At 39.9% G+C, this 24,885-nt stretch overlaps 3 protein-coding genes across 3 annotated transcripts; 2 read left to right on the top strand and 1 right to left on the bottom strand.

Annotated features, from left to right (window-relative positions):
- Positions 1–4,726: 4,726 nt before the first annotated feature.
- b3gnt2l (UDP-GlcNAc:betaGal beta-1,3-N-acetylglucosaminyltransferase 2, like) lies at positions 4,727–8,132 on the top strand. The gene is made up of 2 exons (XM_004560468.3): positions 4,727–4,931; positions 6,499–8,132. Exon 2 carries the CDS (start codon positions 6,586–6,588, stop codon positions 7,843–7,845), a length of 1,260 nt encoding a protein of 419 aa, XP_004560525.3. The 5' UTR covers positions 4,727–4,931; positions 6,499–6,585; the 3' UTR covers positions 7,846–8,132.
- bckdha (branched chain keto acid dehydrogenase E1 subunit alpha) lies at positions 8,129–15,449 on the bottom strand. Its single transcript, XM_004560469.4, has 8 exons — positions 15,151–15,449; positions 13,391–13,567; positions 13,197–13,283; positions 12,422–12,530; positions 11,404–11,565; positions 11,102–11,308; positions 10,861–11,002; positions 8,129–9,072 (listed from the first exon to the last, which is right to left on the bottom strand). The coding sequence occupies exons 1-8, from the start codon at positions 15,262–15,264 to the stop codon at positions 8,730–8,732; spliced, it is 1,341 nt and encodes a 446-aa protein (XP_004560526.2). The 5' UTR covers positions 15,265–15,449; the 3' UTR covers positions 8,129–8,729.
- Positions 15,450–17,056: 1,607 nt separating this feature from the next.
- Positions 17,057–24,855, top strand: exosc5 (exosome component 5). The gene is made up of 6 exons (XM_004560466.5): positions 17,057–17,214; positions 19,883–19,996; positions 20,218–20,339; positions 20,456–20,596; positions 22,054–22,143; positions 24,667–24,855. The coding sequence occupies exons 1-6, from the start codon at positions 17,079–17,081 to the stop codon at positions 24,760–24,762; spliced, it is 699 nt and encodes a 232-aa protein (XP_004560523.1). The 5' UTR covers positions 17,057–17,078; the 3' UTR covers positions 24,763–24,855.
- Positions 24,856–24,885: the final 30 nt, after the last annotated feature.

Consider the following 24,885-nt stretch of genomic DNA (forward strand, 5'->3'; position numbering starts at 1 on the left):
TGAGATATTGTCTCTGACTGGGGAAGCAGTGAGAGTAGAGGTCACCTTATTCCCCTGCTGGACACAAGAGAGAACAGGATTTGGAGTGTTGTGGAGGAAAATGATTAGTAATAACATCAAGCAGTTTTTGTGTTTGCAGTCAAGAACATATGAAATTTTTACTTGTGGGGTTTAAAGTTAGTAAAGAGTTAAATCCACCCTCCTCAAGACTAGGAGTGAGTGATAAATACGGGAAATGAAGCAGGATTTATAAGGTCTTCAACTGATCCTTGGTTCAGTTCAATAATTTAGGCAGTTATGTTTATACAAATACTAAATGTATGTTTAGTGTCTTCATACAGGTGTTTTTTCTTAACCTGGAAACCTGAGTACGGCAGCAGAAGACAGGCCAAGCTTTGGCTAAAAATTCACGGCTGGACACCAGAGTTGTCCCCACCCCTCACGGAAAACAAAAAGAAAAAAAAAAAAGAGAGAATGTAGTTTTAGGCAGGTTTTTCTCGCTGAACCGCTTCTGTCAGTCTGCCCCAGGGCAGCTGTGGCTACAACCGTAGCTTGCCTCCACCAGTGTGTGAATGTGAGAGTGAATGAATAGTGGCATTGTAAAGCGCTTTGGGTGCCTTGAAAAGCGCTATATAAATCCAAACCATTATTATTATTATTATTATTATTATTCAGGGTCACTTAATCCAGCCCTAACCCTATGCTTGATCAAAAAGGAAAGTTTCAAGCCTAATCTTAAAAGTAGAGAGGGTGTCTGCCTCCAGAACCCAAACTGGGAGCAGGTTCCTCATAAGACGGACTTAAAGGTGGAAGCCTCTGAACCCCAATCTACTTTTAAATACCCTAGGAACCACAAGTCTAAAGTCAGAGAGCTGTTGTTCCTAGAGTGTTTAAAAGTAGAATGGGAGGGAGAGCCTTCAGTTTTCAGGCCCCTCTTATATGGAACCAGCTTCCAGTTTGGATTCGGGAGACAGACACTATCTCTATTTTTAAGATTAGGCTTAAAACTTTCCTTTTTGCTAAAGCATAAAGTTAGGGCTGGACCAGGTGACCCTGAATCTTCCCTTAGTTATGCTGCAATAGATGTAGACTGCTGGGGGATTTCCATGATGCACTGTGTATTTCCTTTTCAGTGGTTCTGGTTCTGCCGGAGATTTCTTCCTGTTTAAAGGTAGTTTTTCCTTCCCACTGTCACCAAAGTGCTTGCTCATAGGGGGTCATATGATTGTTGGTTTTTTTTCTCTGTATGCATTATTGTAGGGTCTACCTTACAATATAAAGCACCTTGAGGTGACTGTTGTTGTGATTTGGCGCTATATAAATAAAATTGAATTGAATTGAAATAATAATGAATTAAAACAGTCGAGCCCAGAAAGGACGTTTCTAACTTTAGAGAGATTGTTCAAATGCAATTGGTGTGTAACCTTTTATAATCTTCAGTTACCTTCATACACCAACAAATACCAATCATATTTAGGTTGTATGTTGAGTATGTCTATTTGTCACAGCTGAAGAAGGTTTTGCCCTCCTTCTGTTGAAAGTCTGGTTATTCCACTGGTTCCAAAGTTCTTTCACAGCTATTTGAATCCAGGGCAAAAAGATATAATGATGACAAAATACATGGAGCTCATTAAATGAATCTAATAAGCAATGTCTCTCCATAAAATTGAAAAAGCAATAATAATGAAAAAATAAATTAAACCACTTGATTTAACTATGCCCATATCACCTCAGTTCTTTGATTATCCACTAATCTGCCAGTGATAACACTAGGCATGTTTAATCCTCACCTGTAAAGCATGAAACTGATGAGAACACCATATTTTCATGATGACATCTCACTGGGTATTGTCTTGTCTACATAAGCAAGGTAGTTGATAGTCCTACTGAAAGCAGCCATGGAACACAACCCTCCATCTCACAACTATGTGGATTCCAACTACATGCCTTTAGAAAAAGGAAATAAGTGTAATCTTTGTAGGAAAACTATAACAAAGCCAAGGTTATGCACCATTTAGTGTAAATGAAACAATGAGCTCTTTTGCTTTAGATAATCCATTTTGTTGTAGACTTTAACTTTGTGCTATTTTATTTATTTTTATCTTGGTGCGCTGTGTGGCAGACAGGATGGAGGGTTAAATTCTCTGCAGGTAACATTGTCTTGCTTGAGTCCTTTGGGTGCGGCAAATGAATCATGACTTTTAAATTTGTGGCACTAACCAAAGTCTAAAAACCAGAATGGGCTGTTCAGTAGCCACTGCCACCTGAGCCATTAACATTCGAGGGGTCAACTGGAGGGTCTGCACATTGTTGTCGCGTGTGGTTGACTATGGGAGAAAAACTTGTTGATGTGAAACCCCCGGTGGTAAAAATGTTCTGGTTGTTACTGAGTTGCTACAACAATCCGCCTATGCCACATGCTGTCCAACTCTGTTGTATGGTGGTAGAGGCTATAAAAGCTGCCTTCCAGGATTATCAATCACTGCTACGTAAACTGTTGTATGAAGGTGGAGGCTGAGCAGGTGTAGAAACTGGAGGGGCACAATCAAGTTGTGACACACTGAGGACCTAAGGAAGGATAAAAAGAGGATTTCTCTGAGAAGATTTCTGTTTCTTCCTTATACGTGTTTTTGTCTAGTAGCACATAAAGTAAGCAATATTATGGGAATGGCAATGAGTACAGTGGGTTAGATTTGTCTGTGAGTGTACCTTGACTGAAATGTGTATTTGAATCAGTACCCTGATGTCACTACATAGTGATCATATGAAAGGTTGTCAAACCGGTCCGCTGACGCTAAATAAGTTTGGTCAGTTTCTACTCCCTTTTATTGTCACCAGTATGTGCAGTGCTTCAATGCTTTTTGCTTTTGACAGTGGGTTTACTCCGTCCTATAATGACGTCCAGACCAGATGTCAACACGGAGAAACAAACCTATTTTTATCTGAAATGTATACAAAAATAAGTTGTTTTTGAGGGAGTTTAATTTGCCTTTGCAAATGGATCAAATAAATGATATAATAAACAAATTAATAAATAATAAAGATTTGAAGAACAATACTACAGTATGGATGCTTTATCAGCATCCATACCGATGAGACAAGATAAGATAAACCTTTATTGTCATTGCACAGTCATACATAGTACAATAGTACAATGAGATTGTAAAACTGTCCTATGTCAGCACTACATATAACACAACACGACACCATATGATACATCACAACGCAACACAAACAACACAACACAGTATATTAACTTAGTAAAAAGAAGAAGAAGAAGAAGAAGAAGAAGAGTATGTGTATTGCACACTGTTATTATTGCACATTCATTATTATCGCACCTTGTTATAAATATAAATATTATTATTGTTATTGTTTTAAACATTGTTACCTCCCCCCCAAAAAAGTGCAGGGAGGTAGCCAGTCAAGTCAAGTCAAAGTTTATTTATATAGCACATTTAAAAGACTACTGTACATCAAAGTGCTTTACAATAAAACCGCATTGCGGGCAGAACAAAGAAATAATAGTACAATTATACTTAAAATTGCATTTATGTGGTGTAGTGCAGGCCGAATGAAAGTCAAACTAATTTGTTTCAAAAGCTAAGTTAAAAACAAAAGTACAAGTCAAGAGCAGTAAAAATTAAGAAAAACACTACAGAATAGGAAAAGATAAAATACAATAACATACTATACAAAATAGAAGAATTTGACACCATTTCTCAGTTGGCCCAGTGGCTCACCACCATGCTTCTCTGTATCAAGAAAACCATACAGAGGATGAGGAGAGTGACCTTCGCCAAATTGCCTATCCTGCTTATAAGCCCTAAACAAATAACTTGCATTCTTCTTTTTTGCCTTGACCTCTCACTTCCATACTAGCAGCCTTCATAATTGTTTGACCATTACCCTTTGTATTCACAGATACCATTTCTTTCCTGCAGTATTCTCTCAAATTCTATCCGCTGAACACTACCTTTCTGAGTGCAGGCTTCACACAGTATGTAAGTTGTATATTATTATGAATCAGGTATTGGCCCAGAAATAGTTCAGTTATTCATAATTGTGCTGCAATACCAATACCAACCAAAACCAAAATGCCAATATTGATAAAGGCTCAAATTTGCTTTGGTGATTTTGAATGCATATGTGTACTGTTTTGACAAAGGAGAGCGCCTCTAATTAAATAGTGGTTGATCTCAGCTGCAGAGGCCAAGAGTGTCTGTCTGAGGTTTTTCCAATGAATATATACCCCCTCTGACTTATGATGCAAATTTCTCAGGATTTGGACTTGATTTGATGAAGATTTATAAAGCATGCTTTTATAAACACAAGTAATTAATTTGCTAATTGTTTTCATATCCATTAACAGCAAGTTTAACAAAATTTCCATAAAAGAAGGTGATGGATGTCCTTCAACTTTGTGAGCATTTGCATGGTTTCCATCCGTGTAGGAGTGTAAGAGTGTATGTTTTTTTTTCTTCTTAATGTTTGAGTTGTGTTTTTCTGTCTTAGGCTCAGGCTGAAAAGGAAAAACAAAACAACAACAAAAACAAACAAACAGTTTTTAACGCCTGCAGAGATGCAATATATTAAAGAAAAAAAAGAGCTCTAGTGATCTGAACAATGTGCTCATGTATCCAGATGATTTTGTCAGTGAACAATTGGTCTTAAATTATTTGTGATGTTTCCGGTCAAACGTTTGAACATACCTGTCTCGTGGGCGTGGTTTCAACATGTGGGAAGGGAACACTTGATCTCATACAGTCCTGCACCTGCATTAAGTGGGATTTCTCCCTCGCCTGCTGAACAGAAACAGGATTGTAAAGCTAAATGATCAGGTTTTGCGCTCCTGCGGATCTGTTTGCGGTACCTGAGGACACTTGGAAACTAATTTGATTTTTTCCTCTTGCTTTACAGTAATCCGATCAGTAAGTATTTTCCGCAACTCATTTATCATTGGTTTCACTTTTTTTTGTGTTTAAGGGGTTGTCTTCCGCTTAGGTGTAAAGTTTGCGCAGTTATATAACAATTGAACCAAATCATGCATAAATTAAAATTAAAAATGTCAAACGTTCAAAGTTAGTCTTGTGCTTACGAAACAAAGGCTCTCGCGTGAAAGAAAAAGAGAGGAAGTCCTTTAAGGCATTTTTAATTGTTAGGTTTCTCCTCTCCTCAGCCATCGAGACGTTTCTCCTTTATATCTCTGCTCGCCTCTAATTAAAAACCGGCGAGCAAACATGTTCGCAGGTGCATTTTTTAGCAGATTCGGCTACAAGCTACTTTTTTCCATCTTTGTCAGTTGGATATCCTTAGAAATATGTTTTAACAGTACACACTTGCACTGATATTATACGTGGATTGGAGAGGTGTTCTTAATTTAACTGCCGTTTAATTGGTTATCCAACTGTGTTGAACACTGGTAAGTCGATTAGGAAGTAGAACTAAATAAGTACTTTAATAAAATAAATAAATAAATGTGTGTGTATTTGTATTTATAGATTGATTCAGGGGAAACAGATGTGTTATATAATGTTCTGCCTTAACTAATTAAAAGCCGCTTTTCACCCTTCCTTGTAAAAGGTTTGAAAAAAATCCTACGAAATGTTTGCAAATTCAAGTTTCCGCGTTGGATTAATCGGAACTCGGGAGGGACGTCACTCTCGCGCGCATGATTAGCGAGGAAGAGCCATTCAAGCATCACTGGCAACACAACACAATACTTGATTTTTGCGCTTTAAAACAGCGATGGCCAGGCTGTTCAGTGCAGTCATAAATCCACAACGGTGGCAGTACACATTAAACGTTTACAGCTTTTCTATTGTCCACGTTCACTGTCGCTACTTGAATCATTAACTCGGGGTTGACTTTCAGAGTAGCAAATCCGAGACGGGGGCGGTCACATTCACATTCAAATTCCAGCTGGGAAATGTAAATTCCAATTTATTCACGAATGCATAATTTGGGATAATCTGCTTACATTGAAGTGTTTTATTCAGCATTAAGAGTTCATTGTATTACAGAAACTGCATTAGATTACTAATGATCTTATGGCCCCACCCTCTAGCCTATCATACTTTTTGAAGTTAGGCCTATGGAAAAACAAACAAACATGGAGGTGACTGTTTTTGTGAATCTGTGCTGTATAAGTAACAAATTTTTAACTTAGTAAAACTACATCATGATGCTGTGATCTTTAATAGGTAATAATTTGCTGACAGAAGTGTAATTAGTAATTATGTCACTGAGGCTAACGATCCTGTTGTGTCACCTCAGCATTTAAAATATGTTATCAAGATTAGACCAGGACTCCATCATAGTCTTCTACTCTATTTCTAGCTTAACATTTTTGTGTTTTCTTCAAAATCTGCCTTTTAAAAAATTCAAATAAGCTGCCCTATATACATTTCTATTTTTAAAGAGTGAATGCATTTCTTTTGAGGTTGGGCCCTTTTTAGTTTCTGATGTAATATTGCTTTTTTTGCCCCCTGTTGACAGGTACTTCCCGTTTGTAACCTACTGAGTTGGTGTAACCTGGAATACAGCATATTGTCCAGTCCCCATGAAAGATGACTCATATCTAGAATGGCACAAGTCGCAGCTTTGCTTACTTACCTCAAGTCAATTACGCGTATTCAGACATTCAGTGTTATGGTTCTTTTCTTCTCTTTAATTTTAATCGTTTTCTACATGACTGTCCAGGTGGAGACCACCCACAGTTTACGGAGTTTAAGAACACAATTTCCCCAACAGAAGGGCATTACCAGGCATGTTCATTTACACAATGTTTCAGCTGGCTTCAGACAGACCATTCCTAAAAGCAGAGCTTACTGGAACCGTTTACTGTACTCAGCCCTGATGAATCTGGACAAGGGAGGAAACCCATTCAATCAAAACTCTAACTGGTCTAACTGCAGGCTGACAAATCAAGAGTTTCTGCAAATCAACGTGCATGACTTCAGCTCCTACCCTGTCCAATTTTGGGATTTTCTGGAGGGGATGAACTGCAGGACTGCCCCAATTCTGATTGATCAGCCCAACAAATGTGGTTTCAGTAAAAGGAAGACGGAGAGCCACACCTTGTTGCTTTTTGCCATCAAGTCATCTCCCAGAAACTTTGAGCAGAGGCAGGCAGTGCGAGAGACGTGGGGCCGAGAGATGACGTATCCAAATGGACTCAAAGTGCGTATGGTGTTCCTTCTGGGGAGCTCCCCACCACAAGATCCTGACCTGACCCCACTGCTGTCATTTGAAGCAAAACTCTATGGGGATATCCTGCAGTGGGACTTCCATGAAACATTTCTAAACCTGACGCTCAAAATGAACATGTTGCTCGACTGGACATTGAAAAGCTGTCCTCATGTCTCCTTTGTCTTTAGTGGGGATGATGATGTATTTGTCAACACCCCAGCACTGGTCAGGTACATCGAGTCTCTCGAGGCTTCTAAAGTATCTAGTTTGTATGCTGGTCATGTTATAAGGGTTGGAAGTCCCCTCAGGGACTCAAATAGCAAATACTACATCCCTATGAGCTTCTACGATGGCCCATACCCTCCTTATGCTGGTGGAGGTGGCTATCTTATCTCTGGATCTTTGCTAGAATCCCTCTATTCACTTTTACACATCATTCCTTTCTTCCCCATTGATGATGCCTATGTTGGGATGTGTTTCATGGCTTTAGGGATTTCTCCTGAGGCACACTCAGGATTTCAGACATTTGATATCAGAGCAGAAGATCGTGAGGATCTCTGTGCATATAAAAACCTTATTCTGGTTCACCAGAGGTCCCCACAGGAGTTAAAAAAGTTGTGGAAGGGGATTAACAGCTCCCTGTTGGCTTGTTGAACGGGACTGGTTATGAAGATGGCAAATAGTGACTGCACTTGCATATTAAAGATTTGTTTCTCCACTAATGTACTATTCATGGTTTTGCAGAGTTGATTTTCTATAGACCATCTTGCCAGCAAAAAAAGAAATGTATTGTGAACAAAATTAAGTTGCCGTAAAGCAGCTTGATTTTGTTACCAGACTGGGTGTCATCATGGAAAGGCATTTGATTGCCCATTCAGGCATTAAATCACATGTAGGTCAAACCGGCCATACAACTGAAATGAAATAAAAACAAGAATGAATGTTCCTCAGTTTATTTTCCACGAAACACCAATCACGAGCTAGGTAAGTGTACAGTTCTGGGATTTCGAACAGTGTGTAACATCACCACAGCATACCATCACATCTAAAATTTGAGTGTGTATACTAAGAAGCATTTTAATAGTTCTTTGAAATACGTTAAAGCGGTCACTTCAGTGACACACAATAAAACCTGTTAGACGTCACTGAACAGGAGTGTAAGAAGAGAAGAAACACAAAGTCAAGTTCCATTTTTTTTGCCCGCTGTTGTGTTTATATTGTGAGTAATGCATTCACACTGCAGCAGGTGATTCTAGTGTACTTGCAGAACATTACAGAACCTGGAATTAATGTGAAATAAAGGTGTGAATTTAAATTTGAGAAGCTTTACTACCAATAGTAAATCTTATTAACTTAAGGCACCAAACCCAGACACATGAAGAGCTTGGAGTTTTGTTTTGCAACCACAATCTTTCTCCCCGCTGTCATGCAGAAAGAAATGACAAGTATCAAAACTACCTTTTATGAATACAGCTAAAACTGTGCAACAGTCTATTTATCAACCAAACTTCAACTTGTTTTGCCCCGTAGCAAAAAAGTTATTTTTCATACAAGTCTAGTGGGTAGTTCTCTCTGTACTGCTGCACATGTCTCCACAGGGACTCTCTCTGCTTGTTCAGGCTGGGTATCATCTCCTGGTACACGTCTGTGAACAACAGTTCAGGATTGGGTTTGAGCCGCCTTTCAGCCCTCTCAAACGCCTCCATCACCGTCTTGCGCGATTGTTTTCGCCAGCTCCTCTCGTCATCTTCACTCCACCATCCGCGGGCTGTCATGTAATGTCTCAGCCTGGAAATGGGATGGTCCTGTTTGTCCCAATAGTTCACTTCATCCACTGAACGGTACGCCGAGCTGTCATCGCTGGTGCTGTGGTGGCCAATTCTGAAGAATCAACAAAATACATTTTTCTTAACATGACTTTTCATACTTTCGCTGTTTCAGGATGAGTACATCTGTGGTGTACAGCACTCTTCAATTACAACCCAAAAATCCATCCATCCATCCATTCGCTTCCGCTTATCCTTTTCAGGGTCGCGGGGGGCGCTGGAGCCTATCCCAGCTGTCATAGGGTGAGAGGCGGGGTACACCCTGGACAGGTCGCCAGTCTGTCGCAGGGCTAACACACAGGGACAGACAACCATTCGCACTCACATTCACTCGCACATTCACACCTAATGGCAATTTGGATTTTCCAATTAACCTATCCCCACAAGCTGCATGTCTTTGGACGGTGGGAGGAAGCCGGAGTACCCGGAGGGAACCCACGCAGACACGGGGAGAACATGCAAACTCCACACAGAAAGACCCCGGCCTGATGTTGGAATTGAACTCAGGACCTTCTTGCTGTGCGGCAACAGTGCTAACCACCGTGCCACCGTGCTGCCCGACAACCCAAAAATGTACTTTTAAAATTCTACACCAAATCACAATTTCCATTATAGCAACATAAAATATTAAGCGTTTCTAACTATAAACCTTTAATAATATTTAGATGATCAAATATATTTTCACTTTACTGCCAATATCTAATGAGCCTTTTATGGCTTAGGGGGTAAAACCCTTGCATTCTGGTAAAGGTGCATATCGATAATCTTAAAACAACAGCGAAATTAAAAAATGATCACAGCTAAAAGAAAGCCACCTGGCTTTTGTAAAGTGCCATATTTACTTGATGAACTGCACAGTTCAGTCCTCATTAGCAGCTGGCTTTAGTTTACACAAAGAAAATTGACTATTTTAACTACATAATCACATTTTTGTTAGATGGCTTCAAACTTCTGACACGGCTGTCAGTCTACAAGGTTAAAGTTGGTTTTGTAGTCCAGCAGAGGTTTGCTGCCTGTCCAGCTATATTACATGAAGGCAGCGTACAAACTGGTCTCTTAAGTATGTCTGTGGGCCACTCTGGCTCATGCTGTTGTTGGTCTGTCCGCCAAAAGTGAGTGGCAGCTCTCTGAACAAAACATCTTGTCGATTCCCGAGGTATGAGGAGAATGGTCAGAGCACATGAACCTGTTCAAACTGAAGTAGATGAGCTTCAGCACCAAAGACTACACTGGGAGCCAAGAACAGGAAACCGTTTATTTTCCAGATGGGAGTATCGGAATTTGAGATGAACATGGAAACCTCCATCCATCCTGCTTTATGTGAACGTTTCAGGCTGGTGATGGTGTTTTCGTGGTGTGGGGGAAATTTTCACTTAGTATTAACTGAGGATTGAATTTTATTGCTTCCAGCAGGATCATTTGTTATGTCGCAAAGGTCAAATAACCTCAAACAGTTTTTTTTTAAACATGACAATGAGTTCACTGTACTCAAACATCCCTCCACAATCACCAGATCTCAGTCCAACAGCGCACCGTTGGCATGTGGTGAAAAAGAAAATTCAAATCATGGAGGTGCAGCAGACAAATCTGCAGAAACTGCATGATGCCATCATGTCAATATGGAACAAAATCTCCAACCCATTACTAGGCAAGGTGTACCTAACCAAATTCTGTTGAGTGCATTTACTTATTTATTTGATGCTGTCCATTCAAGTGTTAAATTTCAGTAGTAAAATGAAACATTAATAAAGAATGAAGAAAATGTTAGTGATGAACTGTCAGCCTAAAAACTGTTCCACATGTCCTTTCAAACGCAGACAAAATCACTCAAACATTAACAAACCTGTAGGTCATTGCCTCAATGAGGAATGGCTGGTTCTCAGCCACAGCCCTGCGCCTCGCTTCCTTTGTAGCGTTGTACACAGCAAACACATCATTACCATCAACACGAATGGACAACATGCCATAACCAGGACCACGAGCAGCTGTTAAAGAAAAAGAACCAGAGGTGTGTGGATAAGAGCAGCTGGAACATCAATCAGACAGCAGCAGAAAAGTGGCAGAAAAATCACATTCAGCCTTACCGATGCCATCACCTCTATACTGTTCGTTTGTAGGGGTAGAGATGGCGTAGCCATTGTTGCGGCAAAAAAATATCAGTGGGCACTCAAGGGTGGCAGAGAAGTTGAAGCCGGCGTGTGCATCCCCTTCGCTAGCTGCTCCTTCTCCAAAATAGCAAATGACGGCACGGTTTGTGTTCTCTCTCTTGACTGCATACGCAGCTCCAGCCGCTGAAAGAGACACAGAGCCACAGACATATTTACAGCTGTGTGTTTGTCTATCCTGCTTCAGGCAGCAGAGGTAAATACACAGGCGTGGAGCTCACCCTGAGGAATCTGTGTGGCCAGAGGAGATGAGATGGTGACAAAGTTCAGATCTTTGGAGCCATAGTGGACGGGCATCTGCCGGCCCTTTCCGAGGTCATCAGCATTGGCGTAACACTGAGCCATGAAGTGATCCAGAGGAAAGCCTCGGTACATCAGCACTCCTGTAATAGAAGATGTGTCGCACGATTTCTCACAAGACAAGAGAACCAGACCGACTGAAGGAGCAAACAGTGGGGATATTAAAATAAGGACTGGAGACTTGGGAACCCTTTTTTTGTTGTGGTCAGTTTTTTTGAATGTAAAACATATTTGTGTTTTACATTCAAATGTGTCCATTCTGATAATTTCAGCAATCTTCCCCTCAGAATTTGCTCACGTCTGAATCCTTATATTGATGCTATGATTATTATTCCTCATACTGAAGTGATGATTGTTATTCTCTCACTGATAAATACAAAAATCACGGTGAATAGAATAGTCAGAAGAGCACAGGAGGAATGTGATTATTGTGCACCACATCCCTTTCGCTAAACTATCTAACATGCTTGGAATGATCTTTTTATAAGGTAGGCAAGAGTCTTATTACTTTGGTAAAACCTTAAACTATGAGAGGGAGCACTGCTGATGCCAGTTAGCCTACAGCTGGTTATACTGTGTGGCACTGAGGCAAATAGTTTTTGACTCACTGGATTTTATTAATTTGACTAAACTTTACTAATTTTTGGAAACCGGATGAACTCAGTTTGTAAGCAATAAATATTCTTGTTAAATTCTCATATAAACAAGTTTTTTTCTGTAGTAATCATTTGACCATACTGCAAAATAATTTGTTCAGTTTCAAATGTTGTCTGGAAGACATTTGTGATAACAACAACAACAAAAGGAGATGTAGAAATGAACACTGAAGTGGTCAACTGTTTTGATTACAATTAAAATGTTCATATGAACAATGGACCAAAAAAATAGAACTATAGTAGTTGGGGGAAAAGCCCAAACGAAACCACATTTCATTCTTACCAGCTTCTCTGTATTGCCCAAAAACCAGATCGTTTGGATCCAGAGCAGCAGCACTGCCGATGTGTGTCCCCTCCTCACCATAGTTAGTCATGTAGAAGGAGATCCGACCCTGTAACGGACAGGGCTGGACGGTTAATCAGACTGTAATCTCAAGTATGATTTTTTTTTTTTTAAGCAATTACGAAAATAAAACAACTGGGAAAAAATAATTACTTTTTGCATTAATTTTACCTGAAATCGTTGTGTTTTGCTGTTATAAATCAAGTGCACCTCTTTCTTTTACAGCTATTTGGTGTCCTCCCTTCATAAAAACTAAAACTCACTTGCTGTTTAGTTCAGCTCGAGCCAAAATGACTAAAGATTTGGATGGAATAAAACTAATGGTTTAGTGAATATCTGCTTGTGTCACAGGATCACTCAAGAGCTCTCACTGGATTTCTTTCAGTAATCAGCAACAGTTGGCCTTTAAGTCAAAAACACTCCCTAGTCAGCGCCCAACTTCCCTATGAGATGGACCTGTGTCCTCGAGAACCCCTATCTAATTTTTATGCATTCATTTTTAATTTGAAATTATAATTAACATAAAAAAGCCCTGCAGCAGACTGGCGACCTATCCAGGGTGTACCCTGCCTCTCGCCCTAAGACAGCAGATAAGTGGAGATAGACGGATGGATAAAGAAAATACCCTTTGAAACACCTATTTTTAAGTTCAAAAACTGCTGATGTTGTGTTTTAAATAATCAGGTTGAGCCAGGAAATGCAGGAGGAAACATACCTGTCTTTGAGACTCATAAAGAATGCGGTCCATTGTGTTCAGCATCGTCATCTTCTGATAAAAGTTCAAAACTGTCTCTTTGGAGAGCTGCGTAGGAGAGAAACACATAATCGACAAATTAACATTGGCTCAACAGACTGCAGGGGTCTTAGGGGCACATTTGGGAACCAGGAGCACAGGCAGGCTGATTGTACCTGAGGGTCTTGAGAGGGGTTGATGATATTTCCCTGCCTGTCCATCACGCGGTACACTGGGATCCCAGAGATGACATTGGGCTGGATGAACTCGAGCTGATCCACAAACTCGGCCGAGGCTCCTGGAAACTGGGGCTTTTCCAGCGAAGAGTCAAAGGTCTGCTGCAGCTGAAGAACCTGAAAGGATTGAATACAAGCATTATTTATTAACAATCTCATTGTGGCTGTGGCAAAGAAAGGCCCTAGGAAAAGCAAACACAGCATATCAGGTCACACAACTCATACAAACTGTCAAGCACGTGGTGGAGGGGTGACGATTTGAACTTGTTTTGCAGCCACACAATCGTGAACTCTTCTGTATCCCAAAGTATTCTAGAGTCAAATGTGAAGCCATCTCTCTGACAACCACTGGGTCATGCAACTGGATAATAAGCAGCAAATCTACAGCAGAAAAATAAGAAATTCAAGGTGTTCCAATGGCCCAGTAAAGTCACAACCTTTAACCTGACTGAAATGCTGTGGTAGGTCCTTAAGAGACCTGTGCACAAACAACTTACCGGTACCTGAATTTCTATTGTGTATATATGTATTGTTTTATATTTGTGTTGCTTCATTTCATTTTGCTCTTTTCCCCCCACAGGCTTGTCCACCAGGACTCTGAACTGCATTAATGAAATGCATAAAATTGAATTATAAATTAAGTTTGGTGACTGATTCTTAGTTTTACTATTTATTTTATTTTTCAAAAGGCTAGTTTTTATTTTAGGTAACTTTTTAAACATCTAGTTTAAGTTTTTAGTTTTGTTTTAGTTAACTATAATAACACTGGTTGAACCTTTAGAGATTTTAGAAAGCTTAATTTCAGAAAAATGAAGACAATACAATACAGTGGAACCCCGACTTACGAGTACCCCCATTTAACAAAAAAATCAAGTTATGAAGGCACTTAACGGCAATATTTCTGCCCGCGTTACGGCAAAATGCAAATTTTCGACTTGCGAAAGACCCTTGGGAACGAATTAATTTCGTAAGTCTGGGTTCTTATAAATGAGGAAGTGATTAAGTATGTACTCCTTCCAGTGTAGTTCTATTGTTCCGCTGTAACAACAATTCACAAATCTCTTTCCCATACAGATTTTAGAAACTCCACATTAGATTATTTTTAAAGAGTTACATCCAGATTTAAGTGCTGGAGCGATCGAAGGAAATAAAATAGCAGTGAAGGACATACAGTAGCAACAGCAATTAAATAAAGTTGTTTTGAAAAAATGATGCATTCGAGGACATCGGATTTCCTCCTTCACGCCCCTTGGTTCGACCAATGGAAAAGAGGCTAGCTAAGTCCTTAGCCGGCTGGCTAACTAGTCCGGTGTGAGAGTCAAAACAACAAAAATTAAAATTAGTATTTATTGCAACTCAAGTTGTTTAGTAAATGTCAAACATGCATTCACTAATTATGTGAGAGTTAGTCTGACTTTTCACGGATACACTGGGGAATCGGTATAGCATTTCAGCAAGGTTGTTAGCCAAGTTAGCGGCTCCGTAGCTAACCAGAATCTTTGTGCAAACAAGACCTAACCCCAAAACTTATTAAAAGATTCAGTTTATTTTTAACAGTATTTCTACTTGATTGAGTTGGACGATACTCTTTCGTGAGCCTTGCTGTATCCCGGGTTCTTAATGACAGCGTTATCTCCAGTCCAGCCTCCCATAATTTATTCATTGCTCAATCCAAACAGTGCATGAGAGTTTTCACTTACAGTTACCCTGAAGCCTCTGCGCTGAAGCAGTCGATATGCCTTCAGTCCTGCTGTCTGACGGACAGCGCGGAAACAGAGCCCATACATTTTGCTCATGCTGCTCACAGCTGCCATCTGCACACTCAATAATTGTTTGATTTAACCGCCGCCGTACACCAGGTAAGGAGAAGTTACACTGGTGGATATGCACAAATCTTCCCAACGGAACTGCTAATAACCACCACTCGCTGTCCTTCCTGTTTTCATCCACAGTTTACAGGCCGAGAGTCGCAAACTGATTGCAACATTAAAGTCGGTTACAGTATCCTCCACATCCGCTCAGGCCTTCAAAATAAAACCCCAAAATGTGAAGCAAGAAATGCTACGTAGCATTTAATCTGTAGGTGTAGTTCTGCCGGAACTAACTACGCTCCTTCACCCTTTCCCCCCGCAGGTGAGGATTTAAAAGATGCACAGATAGTATAACGGGAAGAAATTTATTTGTCACTTTTTACGTATTTCACAAGCTGAAGAAATGATTGATTAAAGCTGTCGAGATTTAACACTCTTTTGTGGTAGAATAACAATAATAATAAATAAATGAAAAATGCGTGGGATGCCCAGGAAGGCAGAGTGTCAGTTTTCTGAATAAAGGCCGCCCTCATCGGGGGATTAACCTGATGAAAGTCCATTGTGTGATGCTGACCTATTAATTAAAATACTGTCACTTTGCGTAACGACGTGCCCTGGTCGTCTTTCTATGGTCTTTTTGAGCGATTTTAACTTATCAAAATCAATATTGCCTATTTTAAGATTCAGACACACTAACGCAGTCACATTAACAAAATTTGACAGTTATTGCAATATGATATGTAATACATCTTACAGAAAGAAGTAAACGTAAAAGAAAAAAATGCTTTGCGTCGGCATTTACGCATTTGTCTTTTGCACATATAGATCAGTTGTAACACACGTGAAACAGTTTGTAATAAAACAGCGCTCCTCTGGGCGAACTCAACCTGTCAGGTATACCTATAAGTCTGACGATAACTGGTATTAAAGAGACACAGGGCAACTATGCCACAGGAAAGAAAGAAAAAGAGAGAGGACACAGCCAGGAAGGAGAGAGCCGTAAGCAGTACGGAAGAACCGATGAATAAAGTCGGATAGCTGTTCTTAAATTCAGTCATAAAACAACGATTTCTACGTCCTCTCAACCCTACCAAAAATTAAATCCTACTCTGCTGCCATCCCGTGGTCACGTTGCGGTACTGCATTAATAGTAAAAGCAGCGTCAGTGGCAAAATAAAGAATATTGTTAGTTCCAGTTCCGATGATAAACCAAGTAATATCGCAGGTATAGCCGTTGACATATTAAAATAAAGTATTTTAACTACTTGTCAAAATCTAAAAATGTCTTCGTTTCAGTTCACAGCTAACTGATGACGTAAATACAGACGGCAGATAAACCATTTTTTGCAGCCACGAGTGTTCATCGCCATCCAGTGGTAATAGCGGAGACTGCAACATGGTGGTTGCAATTCAGACCATGCCAGTAAATGATCACCTGTGAAAAGGAGTAAATAAACTGATGTAAATAAAATTCTGGTGGGTGGTTATGACCAATAAGGGGAGAAAATAAAAGGTTGAACCCGTTGTGTTTAAATGCGGCTGCTGTCTGCCCTCTAGCGGTCATTGTGATTAACTACACTAATATACAGATGCTGCACTTCCGGTACTTTCAAAATACATTAACCATATTAACGCAAAATAGGGCTTCAGATTGCGTCAGGAAAACGTGAATTATGATGAAAAATATTATTTCTTCTTCGTTGTCATAGAAATATATTACAGATCCACATTTCTTGTGAATTAACTATTTATTAGAGCCAACATTTCTTTCTCATTCTGATGTCATCAGTAAGGAGCCTAAACTAGAGGGAAAACAGATGACGCCATCCGCCTGCGACAAACCTGCTTTCTCCACGATGGAGGTCTGCGGATCTCTGACTGTTTCTTTGAGAGAGTTTGGTTGTGAACAGAGCTTGCTGTCTCGAACTGATGGTTCTGCTTCTTTCGTCCAAGGTAACACAAATTTTAGAAATCATTTATCTGGGCGTTTATTTGCCTCTAAACTGGACGTAAAGGACGGAGAAAGGTTAGGGAAGTTAACCTGCCACTTCAGTTAGTGACATGAATTTCTTTACCCTTATACCCAAAATAATATAATAATGAGAATCAGGGGTGCATCTTTTATGCTGGCGTGGGTGGTATGTGCCAGCTTACTTTTGCATATGACAATGTTGTTTATTAAAATAAGGTAGCATTAACGTTGAGCCTAGCTACAACTAATTAATAAAATAAATATATTTATTGCATAGTGTTAACCTCCCTCCAGGGGCGGATCTACTGTGCACATTTTGAATCAACAACATGGCATTTCAGATTTCAACACAGGTGGTTTATTGTTGAGCTTCTAATTAACCCTCTGAGGCTTCCAAATCACATGACCAATTTAATATGACATAGCGACAAGATGCATTCCCACTGAGTCTCCATTACATTTTTATTTGTGTTGAAAGTTCAAGCTATATACCAAGAAAAGGTAACAACTGGATTTTCTAATGACAGCCCGAAAAAACAAGCCACCACTTTCCTATTGGTGGAAAAATGTACCATGTTGACCAATCAAAAGATGATATGGCAAGGCAACGAGAGAGAGAGAGAGAAAGAGAGCGAGATCAACTGTGAGATGTGAGCAATTCCACAGTCATTGGATGTGAGAGGTTTGTGACATTTGGCGTGTTTGGAGTGTGTAGTTAATGTATAGTTAGTGTGTTGTGTAGTTCTTTGTTTTGTTTTTATGTGTCAAAATAAGGCCACGATCAGGGTCCATCATCAGCCACCAGGCCACAACCAGGCTCCATCAAGAGCTAGTGAAGCTACAGGAAAAGGCAGGCGCAGGTTAGCAAGCCTCAGGATTGATTGGGGCTGCAGTAAAAAAGGGGCACAAGTATTGAGAAGATGCTGCCTAAAAGACGTAACGTCAATGAGGAGGAACTGGAGGACATAAAGGAATCTTTGAACCTTATGTCAGAAGAAATAACAACCATTGCAAAACAACAACAAATAATAATCAACTTAATTGAGGATATTAAAGAATTAAGAAGGCAAAGTGAGGAAAAGGACAAGAAGTTTGCTATGTTGGAAGGACGAGTGGCAGAGTTGGAACAATATTTGAGAATAACAGATGTGATAGTAACGGGTCTGGAAACCAAGCACCAGACATATGCATGGGCAGCAGCAGAGGAGAGAGGGGAGCTGCCTGAGCAAGAGTTGCGCTCCCTGGAAGAACAGGCAATGGGCTTTTTCAAAAGTAAAGGCATTGAAATGGATAGTAAGGACACTGAGGAGTGCCATGCTCTTCCAAGGAAAAACAAGAATCAAAAACCTGCCATTATTATAAGATTTATTAATAGGAAGCAGAAGAAAGAGCTACTGAAGAAAGTTGAAAGGAACGAATGTGTATGTTAATGAACACCTAATCAAGAAAAATGCAGATATTGCAAGATTATTAAGAAAACAGAAGAAAATACAGTCAACCTGGACAACAGATTGTAAGGTGTTCATTAAGTGAAATGGAACACCGGAGCAGGCAAAGGTCTTAGTCATTAAAGAGCTGAGAGAATGAGAAAAATACAGCTGATAAAATGTAAGGCAAAGCATTGGGATGGTCACTTTCAATGCACTGTCAAATTGTTTGGTGCTTGTCTGAGACAAAGTATTGTTAAAGGTAATGATGTGTGGATACGATGTATAATAAAGTCAGATGTCTGACACATTTCAAGTAACAAATCAAATGGAAAGTGGGACACTGGGGTATGATAGCAGGTATGATAGCAATATATAGATCCTGACTGAATTTTTTACCAAAATGTTAAAGGACTGTAATTATTATACAATGGAACAATTAGGAACATAGAGCGAGGTAAGAATATAACGATGGTTCATTTTAATGGTAGAAGTCTATATGCAAACTTTAATTTATTAAAGTATATTTTACACAGTTTAATCAACCATTTGATGTGATAGCAAGATTTTGGTATGGTAGCTGATAATGATAAGCGGAAATGGATGGATGGGTTGGTTCAGTGTCGTGAAAAAAAAATATTGTGGTGCAAGAGGAAGAATAAATGTGAAATTTACACGATAATAATAATGGATTGGATTTATATAGCGCTTTTCAAGGCACCCAAAGCGCTTTACAATACCACTATTCATTCACTCTCACATTCATACACTGGTGGAGGCAAGCTACAGTTGTAGCGAGGCTGCCATATCGCGCCATCGGCCCCTCTGGCCAACACCAGTAGGCAAGTAGGGTAAAGTGTCTTGCCCAGGGACACAACGACCAGGACAGAGAGCCCAGGGATCGAACCGGCGACCTTCCGGTTACAGATGCGATTCCCAACCCCCTGAGCCACGGTCGCCCGATGAGACTTTCTGTCATTTAGAAGTATCACATCAGCTTTAGTTCTCTTATTAAAAGCTTGTTCTAAATAGGGTGTCTGCGCTTAAGTCCCCCCTTTAAAAAATACATGTGCTGTGAGCACATTTACTGGGTGTCGTACTGCTTTAAATGATTTGATGTTACTACTTTTCCCCTCCTAGATGTCTGTTTATGTGGGGAAAGACATCATTAATTATCCAGTGTTATTTATTGAATAATGCTCCTTTCTGTTCTTGTCTAAAGGAGACACGAGTGTGATGGCTGGAGTGTACGGACCAGCTGAGGTCAAAGTCAACAAGGAGATCTATGACCGGGCGACCCTGGAGGTGTTGGTACAGCCCAAAGTAGGGCTGCCAAGTGAGTTTTTTTTAGGGGTAAAAATTTTCATTATGCAGCATTGCTTCTTTTATTTTGGGGAAGCTAATGTGAAATAGACCTTTTGCATCCTGATATCTACAAGAATGTCTCTGAGGTTTCTGCTGTGGAAAAGTTGCTATGCCACAGCTGACCACAGGGTGGGGTACGTGAGCTTTCTGCTCGCATTCATTTTTTTATACCGAGATTTGTTTGTTTTCTAGGTGTAAGGGAACGATCGCAAGAGCAGTGTGTGCGAGAAACCTGTGAGGCTTCTCTGCTCCTGACGCTCCATCCACGCTCCTCGCTCACTCTCATCCTTCAGGTCCTGCATGATGATGGTTCAGTATCCTTCTGTAAAACTCTGTGCTGCTGCAAGCTTTGAGGTTTATATCCAATCTGCAAGTAGGGCTCTAAAATTGAGATGTTTTCTGTGAGTGTTCTTCCTTACCTGTTCCTCAGCTGCTGTCTTGCTGTTTGAATGCTGCATGTATGGCTCTTATGGATGCAGGATTGCCCATGAGTTGCCTCTTCTGCGGAGTGACTTGTGCCATCAGCACAGATGGGCAAATCATCACAGACCCCACTGCAGCTCAGGAAAAGGTAAATCTAAGACTTTTAGAATGTTGGGTGACAAAAATCTTCCCAAAACACTCTGATGGTGGCTTTTGTCAAATTTCCTGGGAACTTTTCAAACAAATGACACAGAAAATATAGGTCTTTTCCATCCCACCATTGCTAAGTGCTTGTTCATAGGGCAGGGGTGTTAAACTCATTTTACGTTGTGGCTCAGATACATCCCACTTTGACATTAGGTGGACCATACCGTGTGAAACTCTTTTCTATCAAGAAGTTCAATCCTTGAAATATCTTAATATAAGGAAAAGAAATGCAGTTTGAACAGTACTTTTCAGTTTTTCTACATAAAATGATAATAAAGAAAAGCTGTTGTAGTTGCTGAAAGACTCTTCAATAGGATTCTTAAATAGAAATAAACTGTAAGGGCTTAAATTGTAACAAATAAATGTTTATAATTACACATTACTTAATTCAGTGTTTCCAACCGCTGTGCGTGGAAGATTATCTGGTTCCACCTGATTAGTACGATCGGCATGAGTAATGGGCAGAACCATTATATTCTCTTCCACTAGAGGGCAGTACAATCAGCTGCTCTAATTAAATTGGTTGCCAACAGCCAGTAACACAGAAGACGATGAAGAAGAAATTACATAATAGTCATGCTGTGAGATGGTGCAGCCCGTAATAGCAATACATAAATATTTGAAAAGAAAAAGTAGTCAGTCTGACCTGGGTCCTGGAGGAAATACTGACCCAGATAAAGGCCCGAGCACGAGTAGTGCTCAGAAGAAAGCAAAAAAGGCATACTGGCAACAAACCAAGCCAATTCCTCTATACCTGGTGCGTGGGGAAAAATTATCAACATGCTTTTTGTGACATTTTTGTTAGGTTGTGTGCCGTGTGATTTTTATTTTATTTTGTTTTCTAATCTGAAATAAGTGCGTGACTCCAAAAGGTTGGGAAAAACTGACCTAATTACTTTGGTTTAGCTTGATTAGCCATGTTGTACGTCTTTATCAGTAAAGATAAAACTGTAAAACTTATGAACAGTCCATTTACACCTTCTTTCATATTTTCCAGTGCTGTCCAGTGGGGGCCACATCGGAGTCTTTCCTGGGCCAACTCTGGCCCCTGGCCCATATGTTTGACATCACTGTCATGTAATTGTTGGGATGTTCTCCTGAATACTGCACTACTTGAGGCAACTGTGGAGGAAATTGTATAAATAAAAATAAATTGAATGCAGTTAAATGACAAAGAAAAACAAAACTAGAGAAAAATCAGTCAGGAACGATAAGGCAAGCACAGCGATCTATAGTCGCCACCAGCTAAAGTATTCCCTTTTTTGGAATATCTTACTGTCTGTCCAGCGCATCTGTTGTCACTTCCATTTGTATCAGTGGTAATGGTTTTGCTTCCTAACGGGACAGATTGACATCATCTTAATTTCCTTGCCCGTGTCTTATTTTCTCTCTCAAAAGGAAAGTCGAGCTTTGATGACTTTTGCGATCGACAGCGCAAAACGCAGCGTTTTGATGTCGTCGACCAAAGGATCGTTTTCAGTGCATGAGGTCAGTGGATTAATGACAGGAAAAAAAGTGTGCACCATTTCAAATAAACAAAACTGTGAATGCCAAGCCAGAAAAGACTTCTCTAAAGCGTGCTTCAAAGAGAAAAGACTGGGCATCCCTTGCAGAGGCTGTTTGTAGATGTTGCCAAACCAAGAATACATCCTAAAAACCATTTTGGAGTTTCTGCAGTCTTGATAACAATATCATGGAGTATTTTTTTTCTCCTGTTACCCAAAAGGACCATAGTTTCTGGAAATTTTAGGGGATTTATTTTATATCGCTATTGATCAATCATGTTGAGCAGCCTTTGGTTGCATGCAGCTATCTATATGGAGACTAAAAGAGGGACAGCATTTATCTAAATGCAAGCTATAAATCATCAGCTGATGTGATTAGACAATTTGCATAAAACAGGAAGACTGGACTCAGATGAAACTGTCCCATGGGTTCCTGGATTCCCTTTTGATCAGCGGATGACAGGAATGATAATAAATGTTGCCTCTAGAGCTGGGCGATATAAGATTTTTTCATATCACGATATGTTTTTTTCATTTCAGGCGATAACGATATCTATCACGATATAAGCCAAATAACTATATTTGTAAGATTTAAATGTGCCGTTGCTCACAAGTAAAATGTGAAATAATCAGCAGCTTGTTTTTATTTAAATATTTATTTCCCATAATAAGTTCAACAGGGTAGATGTACTTAAGGAACATGAGACTTTTTCAGATAAATAAAGGCAAATATTGCAAACTACACAAAAGGCAGCCGCTAAAGCGTTTAAGTTTCAAAATAGGACAAACGAAACAGACGACTAAATTGTCAATTCCACTTAGAAACAAAATATTAATTCTAAAAATAAATCTTAGTTTGTTTTACAGAAGAACAGACAAAACTGACTAACTTTTGTCAATATCAAATAAACTGAGAACTAAAAGGAAATTCTCAATCTCTCCTTGTTGTATAGCTGAGCTTTTCAAACAGTTTTAACAGTTACTTTAGTCTGACAAAAGCCGAATGACGAATTAGCGCTTCCAGTCAGAGACTGAGGCTACGTCCACACGTACACGGGTGTTTTTGAAAACGGAGATTTTCCGTTTTCGTTTTAAAAAATAATCCCGTCCACACATAAAGGCAGAAATGAAGGAAAACGCTGCTATGAACATGCCAAAGCAGCAGGTGGCGCTAGATTCCTAACCGTGCAGAAATGTTGGCCAATCAGAAGTCTAGAAGCCTCGGTGGGAAAAAGTAAACAAAGCTGGGGCATAGAAGCAGAACCGAGTCATATGTGTGGAGGGACAGTAACTGTGTGTATGTGTAAGCATTTAAACACTGCAGAGAGTAGAATTAACAGTAACAGTATTGTAGAAATTCATTTCACCGAAACAATAACGTGGCGCACAGTGTGACGTCAAAAAATGCGCACACCTTTGACACTGCGTTTTCTCAGTTTTTCTAGTCCACATGTAAATGCAAAAACGGAGTTTTCAAAAATATCCACCCTGGCCGGAGTTTTTAAAAATCTTCGTTTTCAGTGACCAAAAACGCGTGTGGACGAAAGGTGCAAACGCATAGAAAAATCTGCATTTTCAAAAATACCCGGGTACCTGTGGACGTAGCGCACGCACCAGTTTATTGTATTTCCAGACTTGCTTTCGGCACAATTTACTACAAAATTTACTACTACCACTCTGTTTTTTTGTCAGACTTGAAATAGCCGAAATACCTTCACACTACGGAACTTCTATGGCTCTTCCGTTTGACAATCTCTCCGGCATTGGAACCATCATCTGTTTTCTCTTCGGTCACGCTCGGTTGATTTTTCTAGTCGGCACACTCATTTCCTCCATTACCTGGGCGGTACGGTGGCTGGCTGCTTCCCAAACAAATACACATGTGCGGCTTGGCACTTGTGCTGTACGTAACAAGTCACGTGACGTGACGCTGCGGCTGTGATTGGTTCGGCTCTGCGCTACTTAATTTGGATTGGCTGTTTTTTTGTTTTTGTTTTGTTTTTTTAAGAGGACAAGAGCGGCGAGGTCTATCGCGATAGGTTAATTTTTCTATCGAGAAAAAGTTATATCGCGATACATATCGTTATCGTTCTATCGCCCAGCTCTAGTTGCCTCTATAAGAAATCTACTCTTTTGCTGCTTTTTCCTGGAGACCATCCCATGGATCGAAACATGACCTCTTTAAGGACACTTTAAAAGGGAATTGAATGGAAAAATCAAATGGGATTCCCTTTTTTTTGACTGAATAACAAGTATTATTCCAGAAACACTAAAATATGGGGTTCACTCTGGCCCACCTACAGGGAACAGGTATGCTGACTGGATACTGACACTACAACGTTGTTAAGTTTAGATTTGTGATTCTGCTTCATGTGTGACTTTTTGGAAAAACGGTTCTTATTTTTGCTTTCTCCCTGTCTGCCTCAGGTCTGATGTGACTTAAATCAGTTGTTGTTGCATTTCATATTTTGTCTGATCCTCAGTTGTTGTTTTTCTTCTCTCACAGCTGCAGCAGTGCATAGCAGTCAGTCAGAAAGCATCAGAGAAGATCTTCCAGTTCTACAGAGACTCTGTCAAGCGGCGATACTCCAAAAGCCTATGAGAAACACGGAGCTTTCTTTTGCCTAGTCTTTTTTATTTTTATTTTAACAATGCATGCAAACACTGATGTCGTAATAAAATATTTAGAAACCCCTGTGGGCTACAATTTCTTCAGTTCAGTTGT

Source organism: Maylandia zebra, linkage group LG14 (genome assembly GCF_041146795.1).
Source record: "Maylandia zebra isolate NMK-2024a linkage group LG14, Mzebra_GT3a, whole genome shotgun sequence".
NCBI classification, from domain to species: Eukaryota; Metazoa; Chordata; class Actinopteri; order Cichliformes; family Cichlidae; genus Maylandia; species Maylandia zebra.

Bases quoted from the DNA above. Each gene is read 5' to 3' on its own strand.
- exosc5 (XM_004560466.5), top strand. From the start codon at position 17,079: ATGACGCCATCCGCCTGCGACAAACCTGCTTTCTCCACGATGGAGGTC. The intron at 17,215-19,882 runs GTAACACAAATT...TCTTGTCTAAAG, and splicing joins TTCTGCTTCTTTCGTCCAAG to GAGACACGAGTGTGATGGCT. The intron at 19,997-20,217 runs GTGAGTTTTTTT...TTTGTTTTCTAG, and splicing joins GCCCAAAGTAGGGCTGCCAA to GTGTAAGGGAACGATCGCAA.
- b3gnt2l (XM_004560468.3), top strand. From the start codon at position 6,586: ATGGCACAAGTCGCAGCTTTGCTTACTTACCTCAAGTCAATTACGCGT.
- bckdha (XM_004560469.4), bottom strand. From the start codon at position 15,264: ATGGCAGCTGTGAGCAGCATGAGCAAAATGTATGGGCTCTGTTTCCGC. The intron at 13,568-15,150 runs GTAAGTGAAAAC...CAATCCTTTCAG, and splicing joins GCAGAGGCTTCAGGGTAACT to GTTCTTCAGCTGCAGCAGAC. The intron at 13,284-13,390 runs GTACAATCAGCC...TCTCCTACGCAG, and splicing joins ACCCCTCTCAAGACCCTCAG to CTCTCCAAAGAGACAGTTTT.